Here is a 26,575-nt window from a genome sequence, read left to right on the forward strand (position 1 = left end):
TCTTTTTCGGACCATTCTCTGTAAACCCTAGAGATGGTTGTGTGTGAAAATCCCAGTAGATCAGCAGTTTCTGAAATACTCAGACCAGCCCTTCTGGCACCAACAACCATGCCACGTTCAAAGGCCCCAAATCACCTTTCTTCGGCATACTGATGCTCGGTTTGAACTGCAGGAGATTGTCTTGACCATGTCTACATGCCTAAATGCACTGAGTTGCCGCCATGTGATTGGCTGATTAGAAATTAAGTGTTAACGAGCAGTTGGACAGGTGTACCTAATAAAGTTGCCGGTGAGTGTATATTAATACAGCAAAGAACAAGGTTTAAAGTATAAGTGCAGCACCAGAACCAAGCTCCTAAATATAGCACCAGAAACAAGCTCAGTATATTAACACAGCGACAGAAGCAGGCTGACCACAGAACTACAGAAAAAGAACCATGATCAGTACAGAAATAGAATCGGGTTCAGAAAGTAAATATCACCAGAAAAAGATCAGACCACACATATAACAGAAGAACCAAGCTCAATTCATATATACAGTACAAGAACCAGGCTCAGTACATACCATTAACTTTGTACATAAATACAGTACTAGAACCAGGCTGAGTACATGATACAGTACCAGAACCAGGCTGAGTACATGATACAGCACCAGAACCAGGCTGAGTACATGATACAGCACCAGAACCAGGCTGAGTACATGATACAGCACCAGAATGACTTGTAATGTACATGTTCCCCAGACCAGCCAGTATTGTATCATTGTAGCAGCGCGGGGGCTATTATATATGACAAGTCCATCTATTAGCGTTACAGCCTCCATTATCAGGACTGATAGTATTACTGGTTCTGTTACCTCCTGGATCAGAGTTGGAATTAGGCGTCACATGATCTGTAGGTGACATTAATGGTGACCAGGATGTAGGAGGGTCTGAGGGATAACATTGTACAAACATTGTAGAAATATAGAGAATATACATAGACCTCGTCTTCTGATATCAGGAAATGTTCTCATCTGCAGGATGAAGCTTCTGCTCCTCGTGGTCCTGGTGTGGACGGCGTCTGATGAGGCTTCTGCAGGTTCAGTAACTTCTCTCCTCAGCCGCTTTATAATTATATCCTCCTCTAATATCAGTGATAAGTAAGATATGTGGGAGGAGCGGTGGGAGAGGAGCAGCACAACATCTGGTTTGGAGTCTCTTAGTGGTTGGGTCTTGTCTGGGGTCTCTGTTCTTTGGTCTGGGGTCTCTGTTCTTTGGTCTGGGGTCTCTGTTCTTTGGTCTGGGGTCTCTGTTCTTTGGTCTGGGGTCTATACTTGTTAAGGACATCTGATCCTGGTTCTCTAATCTGTGCTCTGGTTTGGTGGTCGGAGTTTATACAATGGCTGATCCTGGGTCTATATTCATTCCTTGGTTTGGGGTCTAGAGTATCTGATCGTTAGTCTTTTTTTATTTTGTGATCTGGTTTGGGGGCTGAATTCATTTAGCGGATCTTTTCCTGGTCTCATAATAATCTGTGTCCTAGGATCCTTATTTTATAGGGTGTTTGGGGTCTACCTTTATTTTTTTGGTTTGGGGGTCTGTACTTATGTTATCTGATATTGGGTCTCCTTTCAGTTTGTGATCTGGTTTGGGGTCTGTATTTGTTTAGGGCTTCTTAACCTCTCACTTTTTATTTTTTCATTTTGGGTGTCTTAATATCTTCATTAAAACCTACCACTTGAAGTGGCAGGTTTCTGATGGAAATAACGGGCACCAGCTCAGGGTGAGCTGGTGCCGGAGCTTATTTTCGTTAGCGTTTTAGACCGCGGTATCGCAGTTTAAAACACTTTTTAAACTGTATAGCCGGCGCAGGCTTCACTTCCTATGTAGCCGCGCGTACCTGCCTGCGCCGGCTATAGAGTTTAAAAAGTGTTTTAAACTGCGATACCGCGGTTTAAAACACTAACGAAAATAAGCTCCGGCACCAGCTCACCCTGAGCTGGTGCCCGGTATTTCCATCAGAAACCTGCCACTACAAGTGGTAAAGAGAAAAAATATCCTTCATCTAACTGCTTAAGCCTAAAAGTAGATCGCAATTCACATGTAAGATCAACAAATTTCACTGTATTCCACACTATATTTAAAACTATAAATATAAATGCATCTTTTTTCTATTTCTATATGAATATATAAAAACCATGTTAATTGTTATATCTATTCTAAACACAAGCCTCGGTTTCATGCATTACGTCTTCTCCGAACTGCTACGGATATGACGTTAATCAGCCAACAGGTGCATGCAGGTAATTTAAATGACTTACAACCATTTGTTTTTAACTTTTCACCATGAGTAAGGCTTAGGTACAAGCCGAAACGCGTAGGTGGCTCGCCTACATGCTCACTGCACAGATTTTTTAATGTGAGAAGAATAAACGCTATCTTTTATTGGATGTGCCACGTCTACTTCGTTTTTGGTTTCACTACAAGTGGTAGGTTTCCTTTAATCTTGGATCTTTATTTGTTTAGGTTGTTTGATCATTTGTCTCCATTTATTTTGTTGCCTGGTTTGGGGTCTGAATTTAGACAAGGTGCCCATTACCAGATCTATATTTATTCTGTGGTTTTGGGGTCTGTACTTATTTTATCTGATATTGGGTCTCCTCTTCTTTCCTGATCTGCTTTGGGGTCTCTATTTGTTGATGGTGTCTGATCCTTAATCGCTATTTATTCCCGGGTCTGGTTTGGGGTCTGTATCGGTTACGATTGTCGGATCTTGGTTCTCTCTTTATTCTGCCATCTGGGGTCTGTTTTAGTTGTGATGTCCATCTAGAATCTGTATCCATCTAATGTTTGGCTGATGGGGTCATTTCCATCCCCTGAGACTGAGGCCATGACCCGTGTAATTCCTGTGTCCATGGATGATGATGTTACTTTATATTTCTCTTTAGATGCAGAAAACGTCACAGATATTGAGAAACCTGATCTGATCATGAAAAAAGCAGACGTGGACTCCTCCTCAATCCAACAAAAATGTAAATTACAAAAATGCTTAAATCAATTTAACCCCTTAATGACCTTAACGGCTTGTTTTTTGCATAATAAATTGCACTTCATAGTAACAGTATTTAATATTCCATGCCGTGTACTGGGAAGCGGGAAAAAAGCCAAATGTTGTGAAATTGGTGAAAAAACCCCATTTTCTTGTGGGCTTGGATTTTACAGCTTTCACTGTGCACCACAAATGACGAGTCTACTTTATTCTTTGGCTCGGTGCGATCACGGAGATAAAACATTTGTGTAGGTTTTATAATGTTTTTATACATTTACAAAAATTAAAACCTCCTGTACAAAAAAATTATTCTTTATTTTGCCATCTTCTGGCGCTAATAACTTTTTCATACTTCGGTGCACGGAGCAGTGGGTGGTGTCATTTTTACAGCCTTTTGATCACTTTTTATTGAATATTTTATCAAAATTTTTTATCATATTTTGATAGATCGGACATTTTGGGAAGCGACGATACCAACATGTTTTTGATTTTTACTGTTTATATTTATATCAGTTCTTGGGAAAGGAGGGTGATTGGAATTTTTAGGTTTAATTTTATTTTACTTATTTATTAATATTTTTCCAGACCCCCTGGGGTACTTTAACCCTAGTTTGTGTAATTGAGCCTTCCATATACTGCTATACTATAGTATGGCAGTATATGGGCATTTTCCACACCATCTATTACAATGTGCAAATCACACATTGTAATAGATGGGGAAAAAAATTAGACAGCCTCGGGTCTTTGTACGGCTGTCATGGCAACCAATCGCCACCCCCCTGGTGACTTCACAGGGGGCAGTGATCAAATCCAACATGGCAGCACCCATGCACCACCAGGATGGAAATGAGTGAGGCATCTTTGTCGGAGGCATTTACAGGGTTTGCAAGCAAACGCCCACCTTGTATGGAGAGGGTGCAGCCCATGAACCCTCTCCCCACACCCGCAGCTGACGTGTAAAGGTGTATTATGTCCTCAGTTTTTCTTGGTGGTCTGGTGGTCAGGAAATGAGGGGTTTGTTTGTGTTAATCAATTGTCAATTAAGCTGAAAGTCTGGAATTTATGTCCATGTCTATTATGTAACAATGACTTGAATACGTTTTAGTTAACAGGTAAAAAAAATCTAAATTTGTGTTAGTGTTCAAATAGTTATGGACCTATCTGTACACCTCCATATAGCCCTATAGAGGACACAGCGATGGTCCAGGATTCATGATGCTGTTTGTCCATCTCTATGTATAACTGAAGTTCACTTTTCTTGTTTCCTCTTCCTTGATAGATAAGAATCTCGCTCTTCATGGTCGACCCACAATGTCATCCATTCATAAGGATAGCGATTGGGGCTATTTGGGAATGGCAGTAAATGGAATAGATGGAAACCCAGACACCGACTTGTATCACGGATCGTGTTTTCACACAAACAAAGAATTGTCTCCCTGGTGGAGGGTGGACCTGCTAGAGTCCTACACAATTCACTACATAACAGTCACTAACAGAGATGCCTACGGGAGCAGGATTAATGGTGCAGAAATCCTTGTCGGAGACTCTTTGACCAACAATGGAAACAGCAATCCAAGGTGAGCCTCAGCCCTTATTGCTGTCCAGGCTTTGTTAACATTTTTTTACTTATTTAACTTGTCACAGGTGCTCCTCCGACCCACATCCCGGGTTGCAGACGCACCCATGCTCCTCTCCGTGCCCCCGGAACCTCGGGACTGCTCTCATCTTTTTTCAATCCAGCGCTTCCGGAGATTTAAAGGGCCAGCATGCCAATAATTCATAGTATCATAGTATCATAGTATATTAGGCTGGAAAAAGACGCAAGTCCATCAAGTCCAACGTAAGAATTAAATAAATGTTTTATCCCCATAACCCGTGATATTTTTTCTCTCCAGAAAGGCATCCAGGCCTCTCTTGAACATGTACATAGAGTCCGCCATAACAACCCCCTGCGGCAGAGAGTTCCATAGTCTCACTGCTCTTACAGTAAAGAACCTTTGTCTATGGTGATGGTAAAATCGCCTCTCCTCTAGGTGTAGAGGATGTCCCCTGTGTATGGTGATGGTAGAGCCACCTCTCCTCTAGGTGTAGAGGATGCCTCCTGTCTATGGTGATGGTAGAACCTCCTCTCCTCTAGGTGTAGAGGATGCCCCCTGTCTATGGTGATGGTAGAACCTCCTCTCCTCTAGGTGTAGAGGATGCCCCCTGTCTATGGTGATGGTAGAACCCCCTCTCCTCTAGGCGTAGAGGATGCCCCCTTGTCCTGGTCACAGGCCTAGGTATAAAAAGATCTTTGGAGAGATCCTTCTACTGTCCGTTCAGGTACATTGTAATGAGGTCTCCCCTCAGCCGTCTTTTTTCTAAACTGAATAATCCCAAATTTTGTAATCTGTCATTGTATTCTAATCCCCCCATTCCCCTAATAATCCTGGTTGCTCTCCACTGCACCCGTTCCAGCTCTAATATATCCTTTTTATACACTGGTGCCCAAAACTGTACACAATATTCCATGTGTGGTCTGACCAGGGATTTGTATAAGGGCAAAACTATGGGGGATACGCTATCGTGCGCCAGCGTATGATAGCCCCGCCGCTACAAATTCGCAGCCCAATACATGAAGAGGCTTCTGCCTCTTCATGTATCGGACTGCCAGCTGCGTAGCGTTTATCCTACGCCAGGCAGGGCCTGGCGTAGAAAAAAACGCAACCAGCAACTTTTCACGTATGAAAAGTCGCCGGCAGCAGCGAGTGCGCAGGTGCGGGGACAGTAACGCCCCGCGCCGGCCCACTCCCGTCCGGAAGCGCCCCCCGCTCGGCCGGCCGCGCCGCCCCTTCACGCCCCACTGGCGTGAAGGTGGCGGATTGGGGAAAATAATCGCAAAAGCTAGCAATAAGCTAGCATTTGCGATTATTTCAGGGCCTCTGCGCCACTGGCGGTGCGCAGAGGTCCTGATAAATATCCCCCTATGTCTTTATCATGAGAATCTATTCCTCTCTTGATACATCCCATAATTTTATTTGCGTTAGCAGCAGCCGCCTGGCTCTGGTCACTAAAATTAAGTTTACCATCCACCAATACCCCCAAGTCCATTTCAGCTCCAGTTTTACCAAGTAATTGACCGTTTAGAACATAACTATACTTTTTGTTTCCAAGTGCATAACTTTACATTTATCTACATTAAACCTCATCAACCATTTCTCTGCCCACTCCACAAGCTTCCCCAATCCCTCTGTAATGCTAAACTATCGACCTCAGTATTTATTACTTTACGCAGTTTAGTATCATCTGCAAATATTGAAACTTGACTGTGTAAACCGACTACAAGGTCATTAATAAAAATATTAAAAAGAAGAGGCCCCAATACTGACCCCTGTGGCACTCCACTGGTAAGGTCAACCCAATCTGAGAATGTGCCATTAATGACCACCCTCTGTTTTCTATCACTAAGCCAATTACTTACCTAAATACACAGATTTTCTCCTATTCCCAGCAGTCTCATTTTATATACCAACCTTTTATGTGGCACGGTGTCAAATGCCTTTGAAAAGTCCAGATATACAACATCCACAGCGTCCCCCAGATCCAGTCTTGAATTTACCTCCTCGTAGAAACCAATCAGATTAGTCTGACAGGACCGATCTCTCATAAACCCATGCTGACGCTGGGTTATAAGGTTGTGCACAGCGAGATACTCGAGGACAGCATCTCTAACAAACCCCTCAAATATTTTCCCCACCACAGCAGTTAGACTCACGGGTCTGTAGTTTCCAGGATCGCTATTTGATCCTTTTTTGTATATTGGTACCACATTTGCTATGCGCCAGTCCTGTGGAACATAACCAGTCCTCAGTGAATCTTCAAATATTAAAAATAACGGTCTGTCTATCACGATACATAGTTCATGCAGAACCCGGGGGTGTATGCCATCTGGCCCCGGTGATTTATCTATCTTAGTGGTTGCGAGGCGGCGCCGTACCTCTTCCTGGGTTAAACTGTTGACATTCCAAAAAGAAATTACATTATTCCTCATTGTGTCTCCACCAGGGGATTTTCCTGGGTAAAGACAGTTGAGAAAGGGACATTCAGTAGATTGGCCCTTTCCTCATCTCCTTCCCCCATGACCCCCATGTTATTTCTAAGGGGACCCACACTCTCTGTTTTTAGTTTCTTATCATTTATATACTTGAAAAATAATGTGGGATTATTTTTGCTCTCCCTGGCAATTTTTCTCTCAGTCTCTATTTTTGCAGCCTTTATCTGCTTTTTACAGGATTTAGTTTTCTCTCTATAATCCTGTAATGCCTCATTGCTACCTTCACGTTTTAGCACCTTAAACGCCTTATCTTTCTCGCTTATTGCTTTGCTTACAAGACTAGTTAGCCACATAGGCTTTTTCATGTTCCTCTTATGCTTTTTCCCATTAGGTTTGTGTTTCTCACAGGACTTTTTCAGAATATATGAGAAAAAGTCCCATTTTGGGGGGGGGCTTTTGTCTTTGAGAACATTATCCCAGTCTATGCCTTTAAGGTCTTCCCTTAGTTGCTAAAAATTTGCCCTCCTGAAGTTTAGAGTGTTGGTTGCCCCTTCCCTAACGTTCTTAGTAAAGCGTAATACAAAATCAATGATATTATGATCACTATTCCCCAGGTTCCCCCCAACCTGTAGTTTTGATACCCTAATTGGTGCTGACCAGCTGCCAATTCTGTTAAATTCCCTGCCAGATCTTTGTGCCTCAAAGCCTTAGAAAGCTTTATCTCTATGCCTTGCGACTGTTTGTTGAATTCCCGTTGTGACCCCGGTTCCGCTCCTGACTTCGCTCCTCCACTGCCTGCCTTGGCCTTTTGCCTTGCTCCTGACTCCAATCCTGTGCCGCCGGTTCTGACCTCCTGCCTGTCCCTGACCATGATGCTGTATCACGATTCTGTACTTCGCCTTGGCCTCCACCGCGACAAAGTCTCGCCTGTGGAGCGACCCGTTGGTACCACGCCACAGCAAGTCCAACCCGCTTTGTGACTGGCTCTGGTGAAAGCCGGGTGCCACTTACATTTCGTTCCCAGGTGTCGTCTTACACCATTGTCCACGGTGGTACAGAGGATCCACTACCACTGATCCTGAGAGTAAGATCTGGCCATGGATCCCGACAAGGCTCCGCTTCCTGAACTGGCTGATCTTACCACCATTGTGGTCCAGCAGTCTCAACAGTTTGCCGTGCAAGGACAGCAGCTCACCTCAACTCACCGCAAGAATTCACCGCCACCCTGCAGCATTTATTGGCTACTCTGCACCAGCATCCAGTACTGCCGGTACCACTCATTACTATGGCTGCATTGTCTACTGCTGAACCCAGGCTGCATCTTTCCATGCCCTCCAAATATGATGGTGTTATGCAGTAGTTATGCAGCGGCTTCATTACTTAGTGCCCCCTACATATCGAGCTGATGCCTTCACAGTTTGCCACAGAATGGGCTAAGGTAGCTTTCATGATCAGCCTCCAGGAAAGCCCTGGCATGGGTTACTCCCCTCTGGGACATGAACGATCCAGTCACGGCTACTCTCACCACGTTCCTCTCTGAATTCCGGTCTGTCTTTGAGGAACCTGCCCAGGCGTCTTCTGCTGAGACCGCACTGCTGAAGCTGAGTCAAGGGGACTCCTCTGTCGGAGACTGCGCGGTCCAGTTCAGTACTTTATCCTCCGAGCTGGATAGGAATGAGGCGGCCTTGCTTGCTACTTTTAAAAAAGGACTGTCTGGTCAGATCAAAGATGCCTTGTCTGCACCGGACCTGCTGTCTACGCTGAGTGGTCTCATCTCTCTGGCCACTCAGATTGACATCCGGTCTACTGAGCATTTTGAGGAGCAACGTCTGGAAAAACCACAAGTCAGTACCCGACGTCTGCCCCGCCTGGCTCCAGTCTTCCAAAGACCACTTCAGCCATCTTCCGTGTCTGCTGAAGAGGAGCCCATGCAGGTGGATAGAGCTCGTCTGTCTTCCAAAGAGCATTCCAGACTAAGACAGGAGAACCTCTGCCTCTATGTGCCAGCCCGGAGCACTTTCTTATGTCTTCTCCCCGCTCCTGCTCCCGTCCGGCCTGGCGTGCGCTCACCGCTGATTGGCGCAGGCACTTCCAAGATCCCTTATAGGCCGGCTGTTCCCAGGATTCCCGGCCGGATCTTTGAGCTACCTTGCCTTAGTGAAAGCTTCCTGTGCTCCATACGTTTATTCCTTGTTCCTGCTCTGCTGTATTCCTGTTGTGACCTCAGACCTGACTTTTGACTTCTGTATCTCTGCCACCTGCCCCGACTGTCTGTCTGTACCTGACCACGTTCCTGGACACCGATTCTGTACCACAACCTTGGCTTCCCCCGCGGGCTAGTCGCACCTGTGGAACGACCTGGTGGCACCCTACCGCAGCAAGACCATCCCGCTTTACGGCGGACTCTGATGAAGACCAGGTTCCACTTAGATTCTGGTCCCAGGTGTCGGCTAGTACCATCTCCCGCGGTGGTCCAGAACCCTGACAACCATTAGATGCAATGAAACCTTTTTACCGATTCCTCGCTATTTTAGTGCCAAGAGGCATGAGATTTTTCAATTTAAATACATTATGATAGAACAAGTGCCACCCTCCAGACGAGGGGGTAATATTAAACAATTATTGAGGCGTTGTGAGGCTTATTGGATTCCTCTACTTGACACACTGGAACTCCATATGATATTATGATATTGCAAACATATAGTAACTAAAATGTTTTTGTTTTCACTATATTATAATAAATATGACTTGAACATGGTTACAATATAATTTTTATTCTTTGCATTGATAATTGTGCAATTTGATGTATATTTTTACCTTTAGACATGGACTGTGAAGTATTTCACCTATTGAGCCTCCCTCTTGGTTACATCACATCCCAGCTGAAGTGTGCCTGAGGGTGTGATGTCATTAGTAGGAGATTTACTTGCCTTATATAATGAAGTGTCTTTATGTATGTTGATATCAGTTGACAAAGGCTTGTGGACGGGCCCGAAACGCGTCCTGATCCGGCTCCTTCTTTGTCTTTTTTACAAAAGAAGGAAGAAGAATCACTAAGCAGTGAGTGCCAGGATTTTTTCTCTCTACTGGTAACCACATACGGCACTGAGTTACCATTCAACAAGACAAGTAATAGATCAAAATTTGTGGCAGATTATATTTTTATAAGGTAACACCAAAAAATCTTATATGTAAAAACAAATATTTTTTCAACTTTAAGCCTCTAACCTCTTTTAAAGCAAATAACTGTGAACACATTTTTTTTTAAAAAAAAGCATTTCTCTTGAAAAATAAAGCCATAAAAATAATTCCCAAAAAATAAAACGTTAGAGACATAAAAAGTACACAAAAAATTGGACAAAACCTGAATGTGGAAATCACTGTGAGCCTGAAGCAGTTAAAGAACTTACGCAAATGTGAGGCAATTCAGGACACTGAGAGGCAGGTAGGTTACAGACATTTCCTCCTCCCGATGTATATCAGTAATAGTAGAGCAGGGAGCGATGGCCTGGTATATGTATATATGTGTGATACGGACACTTACCTGTCATCCTTTCTGTCACAGGTGTGCTCTGGTGACTTCTCTCCCAGATGGAGCGACTCAGACTTATGAGTGCGGAGCAATGGTCGGGAGATACGTCAATATCGTTTTGGCTGGACAGACTGAGGTTCTTCACCTGTGTGAGGTTCAGATCTTTGGAGAGCAATAACCGGAGGTTAAAATCTGATGATAAAATAATGACAGCAATATAGTAACAATCCCAATAATCACTGCACATATAACTGCAAGATATCATGGAATAAAAGCTTCTGCAGATTCTCCGCCTAGTGTGTCATTTTTCACCTTTCAGGGATCTGCTCGATAAAAAGTCAGACATTGCTTCTTGGGATTAAGGATGTGTTCCTCACTGTATGGGGGTAGTGTTCCTCACTGTATGGGGGTAGTGTTCCTCACTCTATGGGGGTAGTGTCCCTCTCTGTATGGGGGTAGTGTTCCTCTCTGTATGGGGGTAGTGTCCCTCACTGGATGGCGGTAGTGTTCCTCACTGTATGGAGGTAGTGTTCCTCACTGTATGGAGGTAGTGTTCCTCACTGTATGGGGGTAGTGTCCCTCACTGTATGGGGGTTGTGTTCCTCACTGTATGGAGGTAGTGTTCCTCACTGTATGGGGGTAGTGTTCCTCACTGTATGGGGGTAGTGTTCCTCACTGTATGGGGGTAGTGTTCCACACTGTATGGGGGTAGTGTTCCTCACTGTATGGGGGTAGTGTTCCTCACTGTATGGGGGTAGTGTCCCTCACTGTATGGGGGTAGTGTTCCACACTGTATGGGGGTAGTGTTCCTCACTGTATGGGGGTAGTGTTCCACACTGTATGGGGGTAGTGTTCCTCACTGTATGGGGGTAGTGTTCCTCACTGTGTGGGGGTAGTGTTCCACACTGTATGGGGGTAGTGTTCCTCACTGTATGGGGGTAGTGTTCCTCACTGTATGGGGGTAGTGTTCCTCACTGTATGGCTGTAGTGTTCCTCACTGTATGGGGGTAGTGTTCCTCACTGTATGGGGGTAGTGTTCCTCACTGTATGGGGGTAGTGTTCCTCACTGTATGGCGGTAGTGTTCCTCACTGTATGGGGGTAGTGTTCCTCACTGTATGGGGGTAGTGTCCCTCACTGTATGGAGGTAGTGTTCCTCACTGTATGGCTGTAGTGTTCCTCACTGTATGGCTGTAGTGTTCCTCACTGTATGGGGGTAGTGTTCCTCACTGTATGGGGGTAGTGTTCCTCACTGTATGGCGGTAGTGTTCCTCACTGTATGGCGGTAGTGTTCCTCACTGTATGGGGGTAGTGTTCCTCACGGTATGGCGGTAGTGTTCCTCACTGTATGGCGGTAGTGTTCCTCACTGTATGAGGGTAGTGTTCCTCACTGTATGGGGGTAGTGTTCCTCACTGTATGGGGTAGTGATCCTCACTGTATGCGGGTAGTATTCCTCACTGTATGGGGGTAGTGTTCCTCACTGTATGGGGGTAGTGTTCCTCACTGTATGGGGGTAGTGTTCCTCACTGTATGGGGGTAGTGTTCCTCTCTGTATGGGGGTAGTATTCCTCACTGTATGGGGGTAGTATTCCTCACTGTATGGGGGTAGTGTTCCTCTCTGTATGGGGGTAGTGTTCCTCACTGTATGGGGGTAGTGTTCCTCTCTGTATGGGGGTAGTGTTCCTCACTGTATGGGGGTAGTGTTCCTCACTGTATGGGGGTAGTGTTCCTCTCTGTATGGGGGTAGTATTCCTCACTGTATGGGGGTAGTGTTCCTCACTGTATGGGGGTAGTGTTCCTCACTGTATGGGGGTAGTGTTCCTCACTGTATGGGGGTAGTATTCCTCACTGTATAGGGGTAGTGCTCCTCACTGTATGGGGGTAGTGTCCCTCACTGTATGGGGGTAGTGTCCCTCACTGTATGGGGGTAGTGTCCCTCACTGTATGGCGGTAGTGTTCCTCACTGTATGGGGGTAGTGTCCCTCACTGTATGGCGGTAGTGTCCCTCACTGTATGGGGGTAGTGTTCCTCAATGTATGGCGGTAGTGTTCCTCAATGTATGGCGGTAGTGTTCCTCAATGTATGGCGGTAGTGTTCCTCAATGTATGGCGGTAGTGTTCCTCACTGTATGGGGGTAGTGTCCCTCACTGTATGGCGGTAGTGTTCCTCAATGTATGGCGGTAGTGTTCCTCAATGTATGGCGGTAGTGTTCCTCACTGTATGGGGGTAGTGTTCCTCATTGTATGGGGGTAGTGTTCCTCACTGTATGGGGGTAGTGTTCCTCACTGTATGGGGGTAGTGTTCCTCACTGTATGGGGGTAGTGTTCCTCACTGTATGGGGGTAGTGTTCCTCACTGTATGGAGGTAGTGTTCCTCTCTGTATGCGGGTAGTGTTCCTCACTGTATGGGGGTAGTGTTCCTCACTGTATGGGGGTAGTGTTCCTCATTGTATGGGGGTAGTATTCCTCACTGTATGGCGGTAGTGCTCCTCACTGTATGGCGGTAGTGTTCCTCACTGTATGGCGGTAGTGTTCCTCACTGTATGGCGGTAGTGTTCCTCACTGTATGGCGGTAGTGTTCCTCACTGTATGGGGGTAGTGTTCCTCACTGTATGGGGGTAGTGTTCCTCACTGTATGGCGGTAGTGTTCCTCACTGTATGGCGGTAGTGTTCCTCACTGTATGGCGGTAGTGTTCCTCACTGTATGGCGGTAGTGTTCCTCACTGTATGGCGGTAGTGTTCCTCACTGTATGGCGGTAGTGTTCCTCACTGTATGGCGGTAGTGTTCCTCACTGTATGGAGGTAGTGTTCCTCACTGTATGGCGGTAGTGTTCCTCACTGTATGGGGGTAGTGTTCCTCTCTGTATGGGGGTAGTGTTCCTCACTGTATGGGGGTAGTGTTCCTCACTGTATGGCGGTAGTGTTCCTCCTTGTATGGCGGTAGTGTCCCCCACTGTATGGTGGTAGTGTTCCTCACTGTATGGGGGTAGTGTTCCTCACTGTATGGTGGTAGTGTTCCTCACTGTATGGGGGTAGTGCCCCTCACTGTATGGCGGTAGTGTTCCTCACTGTATGGAGGTAGTGTTCCTCACTGTATGGGGGTAGTGTTCCTCACTGTATGGAGGTAGTGTTCCTCACTGTATGGAGGTAGTGTTCCTCACTGTATGGGGGTAGTGCCCCTCACTGTATGGCGGTAGTGTTCCTCACTGTATGGGGGTAGTGTTCCTCACTGTATGGGGGTAGTGCCCCTCACTGTATGGAGGTAGTGTTCCTCACTGTATGGGGGTAGTGCCCCTCACTGTATGGCGGTAGTGTTCCTCACTGTATGGGGGTAGTGTTCCTCACTGTATGGGGGTAGTGTTCCTCACTGTATGGGGGTAGTGTTCCTCACTGTATGGCGGTAGTGTTCCTCACTGTATGGAGGTAGTGTTCCTCACTGTATGGGAGTAGTGTTCCTCACTGTATGGAGGTAGTGTTCCTCACTGTATGGGAGTAGTGTTCCTCACTGTATGGGGGTAGTGTTCCTCACTGTATGGCGGTAGTGTTCCTCACTGTATGGGGGTAGTGTTCCTCTCTGTATGGGAGTAGTGTTCCTCACTGTATGGGGCCAGTGTTCCTCACTGTATGGTGGTAGTGTTCCTCACTGTATGGAGGTAGTGTTCCTCACTGTATGGGAGTAGTGTTCCTCACTGTATGGGGGTAGTGTTCCTCTCTGTATGGGAGTAGTGTTCCTCACTGTATGGGGCCAGTGTTCCTCACTGTATGGTGGTAGTGTTCCTCACTGTATGGAGGTAGTGTTCCTCACTGTATGGGAGTAGTGTTCCTCACTGTATGGGGCCAGTGTTCCTCACTGTATGGTGGTAGTGTTCCTCACTGTATGGGGGTAGTGCCCCTCACTGTATGGGAGTAGTGTTCCTCACTGTATGGGGCCAGTGTTCCTCACTGTATGGTGGTAGTGTTCCTCACTGTATGGGGGTAGTGCCCCTCACTGTATGGCGGTAGTGTTCCTCACTGTATGGGGGTAGTGTTCCTCACTGTATGGGGGTAGTGTTCCTCACTGTATCAGGGTAGTGTTCCTCACTGTATGGGGGTAGTGTTCCTCACTGTATGGAGGTAGTGTTCCTCACTGTATGGGGGTAGTGTTCCTCACTGTATGGCGGTAGTGTTCCTCACTGTATGGGGGTAGTGTTCCTCACTGTATGGTGGTAGTGTTCCTCACTGTATGGGGGTAGTGCCCCTCACTGTATGGCGGTAGTGTCCCTCACTGTATGGGGGTAGTGTTCCTCACTGTATGGGGGTAGTGTTCCTCACTGTATGGTGGTAGTGTTCCTCACTGTATGGGAGTAGTGTTCCTCACTGTATGGGGCCAGTGTTCCTCACTGTATGGTGGTAGTGTTCCTCACTGTATGGGGGTAGTGCCCCTCACTGTATGGCGGTAGTGTTCCTCACTGTATGGGGGTAGTGTTCCTCACTGTATGGGGGTAGTGTTCCTCACTGTATGGCGGTAGTGTTCCTCACAGTATGGGGGTAGTGTTCCTCACTGTATGGTGGTAGTGTTCCTCACTGTATGGGGGTAGTGCCCCTCACTGTATGGCGGTAGTGTTCCTCACTGTATGGGGGTAGTGTTCCTCACTGTATGGGAGTAGTGTTCCTCACTGTATGGTGGTAGTGTCCCTCACTGTATGGTGGTAGTGTTCCTCACTGTATGGGAGTAGTGTTCCTCACTGTATGGTGGTAGTGTCCCTCACTGTATGGGGGTAGTGTTCCTCACTGTATAGTGGTAGTGTTCCTCACTGTATGGTGGTAGTGTCCCTCACTGTATGGTGGTAGTGTTCCTCACTGTATGGGGGTAGTGTTCCTCTCTGTATGGTGGTAGTGTTCCTCACTGTATGGGGGTAGTGCCCCTCACTGTATGGTGGTAGTGTTCCTCACTGTATGGGGGTAGTGCCCCTCACTGTATGGCGGTAGTGTTCCTCACTGTATGGGGGTAGTGTTCCTCACTGTATGGGAGTAGTGTCCCTCACTGTATGGTGGTAGTGTTCCTCACTGTATGGGAGTAGTGTTCCTCACTGTATGGTGGTAGTGTCCCTCACTGTATGGGGGTAGTGTTCCTCACTGTATGGTGGTAGTGTCCCTCACTCTATGGGGGTAGTGTTCCTCACTGTATGGTGGTAGTGTTCCTCACTGTATGGGGGTAGTGTTCCTCACTGTATGGCGGTAGTGTTCCTCACTGTATGGGGGTAGTGTTCCTCACTGTATGGGGGTAGTGTTCCTCACTGTATCAGGGTAGTGTTCCTCACTGTATGGGGGTAGTGTTCCTCACTGTATGGAGGTAGTGTTCGTCACTGTATGGGGGTAGTGTTCCTCACTGTATGGCGGTAGTGTTCCTCACTGTATGGGGGTAGTGTTCCTCACTGTATGGTGGTAGTGTTCCTCACTGTATGGGGGTAGTGCCCCTCACTGTATGGCGGTAGTGTCCCTCACTGTATGGGGGTAGTGTTCCTCACTGTATGGGGGTAGTGTTCCTCACTGTATGGTGGTAGTGTTCCTCACTGTATGGGAGTAGTGTTCCTCACTGTATGGGGCCAGTGTTCCTCACTGTATGGGGGTAGTGTTCCTCACTGTATGGTGGTAGTGTTCCTCACTGTATGGGGGTAGTGCCCCTCACTGTATGGCGGTAGTGTTCCTCACTGTATGGGGGTAGTGTTCCTCACTGTATGGGGGTAGTGTTCCTCACTGTATGGCGGTAGTGTTCCTCACTGTATGGGGGTAGTGTCCCTCACTGTATGGGGGTAGTGTCCCTCACTGTATGGCGGTAGTGTTCCTCACTGTATGGGGGTAGTGTTCCTCACTGTATGGGGGTAGTGTCCCTCACTGTATGGGGGTAGTGTCCCTCACTGTATGGGGGTAGTGTCCCTCACTGTTTGGCGGTAGTGTCCCTCACTGTATGGGGGTAGTGTTCCTCACTGTATGGGGGTAGTGTTCCTCACTGTATGGGGGTAGTGTTCCTCACTGTATGGCGGTAGTGTTCCTCACAGTATGGGGGTAGTGTTCCTCACTGTATGGTGGTAGTGTTCCTCACTGTATGGGGGTAGTGCCCCTCACTGTATGGCGGTAGTGTTCCTCACTGTATGGGGGTAGTGTTCCTCACTGTATGGGAGTAGTGTTCCTCACTGTATGGTGGTAGTGTCCCTCACTGTATGGTGGTAGTGTTCCTCACTGTATGGGGGTAGTGTTCCTCTCTGTATGGTGGTAGTGTTCCTCACTGTATGGGGGTAGTGCCCCTCACTGTATGGTGGTAGTGTTCCTCACTGTATGGGGGTAGTGCCCCTCACTGTATGGCGGTAGTGTTCCTCACTGTATGGGGGTAGTGTTCCTCACTGTATGGGAGTAGTGTCCCTCACTGTATGGTGGTAGTGTTCCTCACTGTATGGGAGTAGTGTCTCTCACTGTATGGGGGTAGTGTTCCTCACTGTATGGGGGTAGTGTTCCTCACTGTATGGGGGTAGTGTTCCTCACTGTATGGCGGTAGTGTTCCTCACTGTATGGAGGTAGTGTTCCTCATTGTATGGAGGTAGTGTTCCTCACTGTATGGCGGTAGTGTTCCTCACTGTATGGCGGTAGTGTTCCTCCTTGTATGGCGGTAGTGTCCCCCACTGTATGGTGGTAGTGTTCCTCACTGTATGGGGGTAGTGTTCCTCACTGTATGGTGGTAGTGTTCCTCACTGTATGGGGGTAGTGCCCCTCACTGTATGGCGGTAGTGTTCCTCACTGTATGGAGGTAGTGTTCCTCACTGTATGGGGGTAGTGTTCCTCACTGTATGGAGGTAGTGTTCCTCACTGTATGGAGGTAGTGTTCCTCACTGTATGGGGGTAGTGCCCCTCACTGTATGGCGGTAGTGTTCCTCACTGTATGGGGGTAGTGTTCCTCACTGTATGGGGGTAGTGCCCCTCACTGTATGGAGGTAGTGTTCCTCACTGTATGGGGGTAGTGCCCCTCACTGTATGGCGGTAGTGTTCCTCACTGTATGGGGGTAGTGTTCCTCACTGTATGGGGGTAGTGTTCCTCACTGTATGGGGGTAGTGTTCCTCACTGTATGGCGGTAGTGTTCCTCACTGTATGGAGGTAGTGTTCCTCACTGTATGGGAGTAGTGTTCCTCACTGTATGGAGGTAGTGTTCCTCACTGTATGGGAGTAGTGTTCCTCACTGTATGGGGGTAGTGTTCCTCACTGTATGGCGGTAGTGTTCCTCACTGTATGGGAGTAGTGTTCCTCACTGTATGGGGCCAGTGTTCCTCACTGTATGGTGGTAGTGTTCCTCACTGTATGGAGGTAGTGTTCCTCACTGTATGGGAGTAGTGTTCCTCACTGTATGGGGCCAGTGTTCCTCACTGTATGGTGGTAGTGTTCCTCACTGTATGGGGGTAGTGCCCCTCACTGTATGGCGGTAGTGTTCCTCACTGTATGGGGGTAGTGTTCCTCACTGTATGGGGGTAGTGTTCCTCACTGTATCAGGGTAGTGTTCCTCACTGTATGGGGGTAGTGTTCCTCACTGTATGGAGGTAGTGTTCCTCACTGTATGGGGGTAGTGTTCCTCACTGTATGGCGGTAGTGTTCCTCACTGTATGGGGGTAGTGTTCCTCACTGTATGGTGGTAGTGTTCCTCACTGTATGGGGGTAGTGCCCCTCACTGTATGGCGGTAGTGTCCCTCACTGTATGGGGGTAGTGTTCCTCACTGTATGGGGGTAGTGTTCCTCACTGTATGGTGGTAGTGTTCCTCACTGTATGGGAGTAGTGTTCCTCACTGTATGGGGCCAGTGTTCCTCACTGTATGGTGGTAGTGTTCCTCACTGTATGGGGGTAGTGCCCCTCACTGTATGGCGGTAGTGTTCCTCACTGTATGGGGGTAGTGTTCCTCACTGTATGGGGGTAGTGTTCCTCACTGTATGGCGGTAGTGTTCCTCACAGTATGGGGGTAGTGTTCCTCACTGTATGGTGGTAGTGTTCCTCACTGTATGGGGGTAGTGCCCCTCACTGGATGGCGGTAGTGTTCCTCACTGTATGGGGGTAGTGTTCCTCACTGTATGGGAGTAGTGTTCCTCACTGTATGGTGGTAGTGTCCCTCACTGTATGGTGGTAGTGTTCCTCACTGTATGGGAGTAGTGTTCCTCACTGTATGGTGGTAGTGTCCCTCACTGTATGGGGGTAGTGTTCCTCACTGTATAGTGGTAGTGTTCCTCACTGTATGGTGGTAGTGTCCCTCACTGTATGGTGGTAGTGTTCCTCACTGTATGGGGGTAGTGTTCCTCTCTGTATGGTGGTAGTGTTCCTCACTGTATGGGGGTAGTGCCCCTCACTGTATGGTGGTAGTGTTCCTCACTGTATGGGGGTAGTGCCCCTCACTGTATGGCGGTAGTGTTCCTCACTGTATGGGGGTAGTGTTCCTCACTGTATGGGAGTAGTGTCCCTCACTGTATGGTGGTAGTGTTCCTCACTGTATGGGAGTAGTGTTCCTCACTGTATGGTGGTAGTGTCCCTCACTGTATGGGGGTAGTGTTCCTCACTGTATGGTGGTAGTGTCCCTCACTCTATGGGGGTAGTGTTCCTCACTGTATGGTGGTAGTGTTCCTCACTGTATGGGGGTAGTGTTCCTCACTGTATGGCGGTAGTGTTCCTCACTGTATGGGGGTAGTGTTCCTCACTGTATGGGGGTAGTGTTCCTCACTGTATCAGGGTAGTGTTCCTCACTGTATGGGGGTAGTGTTCCTCACTGTATGGAGGTAGTGTTCCTCACTGTATGGGGGTAGTGTTCCTCACTGTATGGCGGTAGTGTTCCTCACTGTATGGGGGTAGTGTTCCTCACTGTATGGTGGTAGTGTTCCTCACTGTATGGGGGTAGTGCCCCTCACTGTATGGCGGTAGTGTCCCTCACTGTATGGGGGTAGTGTTCCTCACTGTATGGGGGTAGTGTTCCTCACTGTATGGTGGTAGTGTTCCTCACTGTATGGGAGTAGTGTTCCTCACTGTATGGGGCCAGTGTTCCTCACTGTATGGGGGTAGTGTTCCTCACTGTATGGTGGTAGTGTTCCTCACTGTATGGGGGTAGTGTTCCTCACTGTATGGGAGTAGTGTTCCTCACTGTATGGGGCCAGTGTTCCTCACTGTATGGTGGTAGTGTTCCTCACTGTATGGGGGTAGTGCCCCTCACTGTATGGCGGTAGTGTTCCTCACTGTATGGGGGTAGTGTTCCTCACTGTATGGGGGTAGTGTTCCTCACTGTATCAGGGTAGTGTTCCTCACTGTATGGGGGTAGTGTTCCTCACTGTATGGAGGTAGTGTTCCTCACTGTATGGGGGTAGTGTTCCTCACTGTATGGCGGTAGTGTTCCTCACTGTATGGGGGTAGTGTTCCTCACTGTATGGTGGTAGTGTTCCTCACTGTATGGGGGTAGTGCCCCTCACTGTATGGCGGTAGTGTCCCTCACTGTATGGGGGTAGTGTTCCTCACTGTATGGGGGTAGTGTTCCTCACTGTATGGTGGTAGTGTTCCTCACTGTATGGGAGTAGTGTTCCTCACTGTATGGGGCCAGTGTTCCTCACTGTATGGTGGTAGTGTTCCTCACTGTATGGGGGTAGTGCCCCTCACTGTATGGCGGTAGTGTTCCTCACTGTATGGGGGTAGTGTTCCTCACTGTATGGGGGTAGTGTTCCTCACTGTATGGCGGTAGTGTTCCTCACAGTATGGGGGTAGTGTTCCTCACTGTATGGTGGTAGTGTTCCTCACTGTATGGGGGTAGTGCCCCTCACTGTATGGCGGTAGTGTTCCTCACTGTATGGGGGTAGTGTTCCTCACTGTATGGGAGTAGTGTTCCTCACTGTATGGTGGTAGTGTCCCTCACTGTATGGTGGTAGTGTTCCTCACTGTATGGGAGTAGTGTTCCTCACTGTATGGTGGTAGTGTCCCTCACTGTATGGGGGTAGTGTTCCTCACTGTATAGTGGTAGTGTTCCTCACTGTATGGTGGTAGTGTCCCTCACTGTATGGTGGTAGTGTTCCTCACTGTATGGGGGTAGTGTTCCTCTCTGTATGGTGGTAGTGTTCCTCACTGTATGGGGGTAGTGCCCCTCACTGTATGGTGGTAGTGTTCCTCACTGTATGGGGGTAGTGCCCCTCACTGTATGGCGGTAGTGTTCCTCACTGTATGGGGGTAGTGTTCCTCACTGTATGGGAGTAGTGTCCCTCACTGTATGGTGGTAGTGTTCCTCACTGTATGGGAGTAGTGTTCCTCACTGTATGGTGGTAGTGTCCCTCACTGTATGGGGGTAGTGTTCCTCACTGTATGGTGGTAGTGTCCCTCACTCTATGGGGGTAGTGTTCCTCACTGTATGGTGGTAGTGTTCCTCACTGTATGGGGGTAGTGTTCCTCACTGTATGGCGGTAGTGTTCCTCACTGTATGGGGGTAGTGTTCCTCACTGTATGGGGGTAGTGTTCCTCACTGTATCAGGGTAGTGTTCCTCACTGTATGGGGGTAGTGTTCCTCACTGTATGGAGGTAGTGTTCCTCACTGTATGGGGGTAGTGTTCCTCACTGTATGGCGGTAGTGTTCCTCACTGTATGGGGGTAGTGTTCCTCACTGTATGGTGGTAGTGTTCCTCACTGTATGGGGGTAGTGCCCCTCACTGTATGGCGGTAGTGTCCCTCACTGTATGGGGGTAGTGTTCCTCACTGTATGGGGGTAGTGTTCCTCACTGTATGGTGGTAGTGTTCCTCACTGTATGGGAGTAGTGTTCCTCACTGTATGGGGCCAGTGTTCCTCACTGTATGGGGGTAGTGTTCCTCACTGTATGGTGGTAGTGTTCCTCACTGTATGGGGGTAGTGCCCCTCACTGTATGGCGGTAGTGTTCCTCACTGTATGGGGGTAGTGTTCCTCACTGTATGGGGGTAGTGTTCCTCACTGTATGGCGGTAGTGTTCCTCACTGTATGGGGGTAGTGTCCCTCACTGTATGGGGGTAGTGTCCCTCACTGTATGGCGGTAGTGTTCCTCACTGTATGGGGGTAGTGTTCCTCACTGTATGGGGGTAGTGTCCCTCACTGTATGGGGGTAGTGTCCCTCACTGTATGGGGGTAGTGTCCCTCACTGTTTGGCGGTAGTGTCCCTCACTGTATGGGGGTAGTGTTCCTCACTGTATGGGGGTAGTGTTCCTCACTGTATGGGGGTAGTGTTCCTCACTGTATGGCGGTAGTGTTCCTCACAGTATGGGGGTAGTGTTCCTCACTGTATGGTGGTAGTGTTCCTCACTGTATGGGGGTAGTGCCCCTCACTGTATGGCGGTAGTGTTCCTCACTGTATGGGGGTAGTGTTCCTCACTGTATGGGAGTAGTGTTCCTCACTGTATGGTGGTAGTGTCCCTCACTGTATGGTGGTAGTGTCCCTCACTGTATGGTGGTAGTGTTCCTCACTGTATGGGGGTAGTGTTCCTCTCTGTATGGTGGTAGTGTTCCTCACTGTATGGGGGTAGTGCCCCTCACTGTATGGTGGTAGTGTTCCTCACTGTATGGGGGTAGTGCCCCTCACTGTATGGCGGTAGTGTTCCTCACTGTATGGGGGTAGTGTTCCTCACTGTATGGGAGTAGTGTCCCTCACTGTATGGTGGTAGTGTTCCTCACTGTATGGGAGTAGTGTTCCTCACTGTATGGTGGTAGTGTCCCTCACTGTATGGGGGTAGTGTTCCTCACTGTATGGTGGTAGTGTCCCTCACTCTATGGGGGTAGTGTTCCTCACTGTATGGGGGTAGTGTTCCTCACTGTATGGTGGTAGTGTCCCTCACTGTATGGGGGTAGTGTTCCTCACTGTATGGTGGTAGTGTCCCTCACTCTATGGGGGTAGTGTTCCTCACTGTATGGGGGTAGTGTTCCTCACTGTATGGTGGTAGTGTCCCTCACTCTATGGGGGTAGTGTTCCTCACTGCATAGGAGTAGTGTTCCTCACTGTATGGTGGTAGTGTCCCTCACTCTATGGGGGTAGTGTTCCTCACTGTATGGGGGTAGTGTTCCTCACTGTATGGTGGTAGTGTCCCTCACTGTATGGTGGTAGTGTTCCTCACTGTATGGGGGTAGTGTTCCTCTCTGTATGGGGGTAGTGTTCCTCACTGTATGGGGGTAGTGTTCCTCACTGTATGGGGGTAGTGTTCCTCACTGTATGGAGGTAGTGTTCCTCACTGTATGGGGGTAGTGTTCCTCACTGTATGGGGGTAGTGTTCCTCACTGTATGGCGGTAGTGTTCCTCACTGTATGGTGGTAGTGTTCCTCACTGTATGGGGGTAGTGTTCCTCTCTGTATGGGGGTAGTGTTCCTCACTGTATGGGGGTAGTGTTCCTCACTGTATGGGGGTAGTGTTCCTCACTGTATGGAGGTAGTGTTCCTCACTGTATGGGGGTAGTGTTCCTCACTGTATGGGGGTAGTGTTCCTCACTGTATGGCGGTAGTGTTCCTCACTGTATGGCGGTAGTGTTCCTCACTGTATGGCGGTAGTGTTCCTCACTGTATGGCGGTAGTGTTCCTCACTGTATGGGGGTAGTGTTCCTCACTGTATGGGGGTAGTGTTCCTCACTGTATGGGGGTAGTGTTCCTCACTGTATGGGGGTAGTGTAGTGTTCCTCACTGTATGGGGGTAGTGTTCCTCACTGTATGGCGGTAGTGTTCCTCACTGTATGGCGGTAGTGTTCCTCACTGTATGGCGGTAGTGTTCCTCACTGTATGGTGGTAGTGTTCCTCACTGTATGGTGGTAGTGTTCCTCACTGTATGGGGGTAGTGTTCCTCACTGTATGGCGGTAGTGTTCCTCACTGTATGGGGGTAGTGTTCCTCACTGTATGGGGGTAGTGTCCCTCACTGTATGGCGGTAGTGTTCCTCACTGTATGAGGGTAGTGTTCCTCACTGTATGAGGGTAGTGTTCCTCACTGTATGACTGCTCAAATAATAAACACTTACTAACCCGGAGCCGGATTGGCCCCTTTAATACCGCATACCCCAAATATAAATAACCAAACAAAACCATTGCTTAACCATTCTCAATTGTGGGTTGACTCGGGGTCGGCCACAGCTTTATTGAAACCATTGATAATTTAACCATTTGTTTGTTTGAATATATACACACTTTTAACCATTCCACTTTACATAACACCAGATAACACCCTGTATGCCTGCCATATGTAAGGGCATGTAGGGCAGTGTTACCCCTAAAAAACCACCACGGAGGAGGTCATGTATCCACAACTACATGACCCTCCGACCCCCAGCCAACCAAAAACCACACCATATCCATTCCAACCTGGTGTCCGAAAGATGGACGCCAACAGGTAACAGCAAACAATCACTGGTGCCCACCAGCTGATGTAATACATCACTCTTCCAAACAAATTGTGACACCCAGGTATTGTCACATCCACTATTGCTGCATCTCTAGCCCCGTACCATACAGCTTTCATGATTATGTCCTACCACCCCAACTCCCGGTAGAGAAAGAAAAACGTAAATCGCTCCAGGTCGGGCTGGATTAGTGTAATTTGTCGCCTAAGGCGAATGTAGCAGATGACGACGCCCCTTAAATGATGACTACTGAATAATGGCCGATTATCGTAACCTCAAGCTGTTTTTTGCAAGCAGTGCAGGACCCGGAGACCTCACCCACAGATGTTGGTACCATAGAAGCCCAAGGTTCCACCACCCAGATGGATATTCACGCGCTGATCTGCCCAATAGACACACAAGTGTCCTAGCATTCACATGCTGGAGTGAAAACCTGAAAAAGATAATGCATTAGCAAAGAAGCAAAATTAAAGTGACATAACCTTCAAAACAATTAGAACGCCAGCACCTTATCCATCCCACCCCTGAAACTAAAAAGACCTTACACACTAGCTGTAAGTGCAGCGCCAATTTTAAGAGGGTTCCTTAGAAGGAGCCCAACTGCACTAAAACCCTTCATAAAACCGAAGTCTAGCATGGTGCACCCTGGGATGGAGGAAGTTGGGGAGCATAAGCTGCCCATTGTAAGGGGGGGGGGGGAGCAGGTCTTCATCAGGGACCTCAAAATCTATAGGGTATGATGGGGGGGGTTACTCATAGCTGGGGCAGGGAGCTAGAGACTCCTAGCAGCAGCAGAAGCCCCTGCCCTGGGGCACCACATGTGAGGGAAGGATCCAGCAGCCAGAGTAGGGAGCTGGGGATCCATAACTGCAGCTAAGCCTCTACCCTGCAGCACTGCAAGGGTTAAATATGCTGCTAGAAGCAGAGGGCAGTGAGGGGGTGATGGGCAGTGTGCTGCTTAAGGCACTGTAAGTGAAGGTGCCAGGGCAGGAGATGTACTATAGATTAGCCCTGGCAGGACTATGGAGATCATGTGGTGGGTGCATGTACAGTAGGACTGTAGGGACTTGTAGACCAGCACCATCAAAACCGATGCTCTTGACCCGGGGATTTGCCAACCTCCAAAACAAATCTTTATTGAATGACAGGGACCATTAAATTGTTGTGGGTATGTGGGTAGGCCACAGCATTTATTTTTGAAAAAACCTTAGTTAATAAGTAACAAAACATTTAAAGTGCAAAAAATTGAAAAACAAGAAAAACAATTCTTCATAGAAAAAACCTTCGCCCGAAATGTCGGCTGCTGGACGGCAGACGTCATGTGGGGGCCTTCCCTTTGCCTACGGGCATGTGAAAACTCCGCCACAGGAGCAGCCGCTTTAAAATTATTAACGCCGGCTGCGACCCCCCACACATGCCAAAGCCATAGCTTTCTCCGCCAACTCCTGAAGGCCCAACAAAAAAATATCCATACCGATAGCATTCAGATGAACTCCGTCCCCTATTAACAAATGCCGGTTGTCCCCTTCCAAGTCTTTATGCCGAAAAGACACTCCTCCTAGAGAAGCTACATGTTTTGAAATCCTAATATTTAGGATTTTCCTAGCCCTTTCAATTCCTTCATGATCCCTGGCTCCTCTCCAGTGGCATTGGGGTATAACCTCAGACCATGCCAACGACATTGACCTAAATAGCGAAGGGAAGCGAGAGAGGTCCTGCTTCATAAGGGAGATCAGTTCCCCTACTTTTACCCGGCCGAGGTCATTACCTCCAGCGTGCAAAATGACGACCGCCTGTTCCTGACAGTTTCTACTGATCTCAGCTACCTCAGCCAGGACCTGGGACCACCTCATGCCGCGAGTGCCGCGCCAGTGCACCTTTGCGTTAGATAGGCCTAAGTTCCGTCCGCATGGCCGCACCGCAGCTCTCCGCTCGGCCCAATGAATATATGAGTGGCCCACTATCCAAACATGCCTGACAGCACCTGAAAAGAGGAAGGCTAATTAAAACAAGGGGTTGAGATCTGGCCGAATGTAGGATTTAAAGCAATCGGATTTCCAACGGCCGAGTGATTTTATGGCATCGGCACTCATTCCACAGGAGTGGGCGGTAGTCGCCGCACCAATGCGGAATGAGTGGGTTCCGAATTCTTTTGGGTCCAAGCCTAACAGGGTGAGGGTTTTTTTGAAAACAGAATAGAATTGAAAACGTGTAAGAGGGGCGATTCGTGGACTAAGAAATTTTTGGAACCCGCTGGGCGAAGCGGCGCAAAATTCCATACATGGAAGACGGGGCAGGGGTCAGAACCCAAAGGCAAGATGTACAACCAAGTGCCTCTGCCAAATATGTCTGTTTTGGAGTAGCGAATGCGTATTTTAACGGAGGACGGGGAGGGAATAACGTCCGATTGCAGTAACCCACCCTGTTTAGTGCTGCTAAAGGGGACTAACTCGCCGATACGAAGGGCCCCGAAAAAAGACATGGAGAAAGCCGCTTTGAATAAGGAAGCCTTAAAGGCTGAGCTGCAAACCCCATCCAAAGCCCCGATGATCCGATTTAGCAGGGGAAGTGATACCGGTCTACGGGAATCTTGTGTTGACCCCATCCGTT

At 48.2% G+C, this 26,575-nt stretch overlaps 1 protein-coding gene across 1 annotated transcript in view; it reads left to right on the forward strand.

Annotated features, from left to right (window-relative positions):
• The first annotated feature begins 1,006 nt into the window (after positions 1-1,006).
• The window catches only part of LOC140122772 (fucolectin-like), an 80,664-nt gene continuing 55,095 nt past the window's right edge, over positions 1,007-26,575 (forward strand). The window contains exons 1-2 of the mRNA XM_072143970.1: positions 1,007-1,080; positions 2,930-3,013. Of these exons, the coding sequence (XP_072000071.1) occupies positions 1,023-1,080; positions 2,930-3,013 (142 nt within the window). The 5' untranslated portion in view covers positions 1,007-1,022. The remainder of the gene's footprint in view (positions 1,081-2,929; positions 3,014-26,575) is intronic.

Source organism: Engystomops pustulosus, chromosome 3, assembly GCF_040894005.1.
Source record: "Engystomops pustulosus chromosome 3, aEngPut4.maternal, whole genome shotgun sequence".
Lineage (NCBI taxonomy): Eukaryota > Metazoa > Chordata > Amphibia > Anura > Leptodactylidae > Engystomops > Engystomops pustulosus.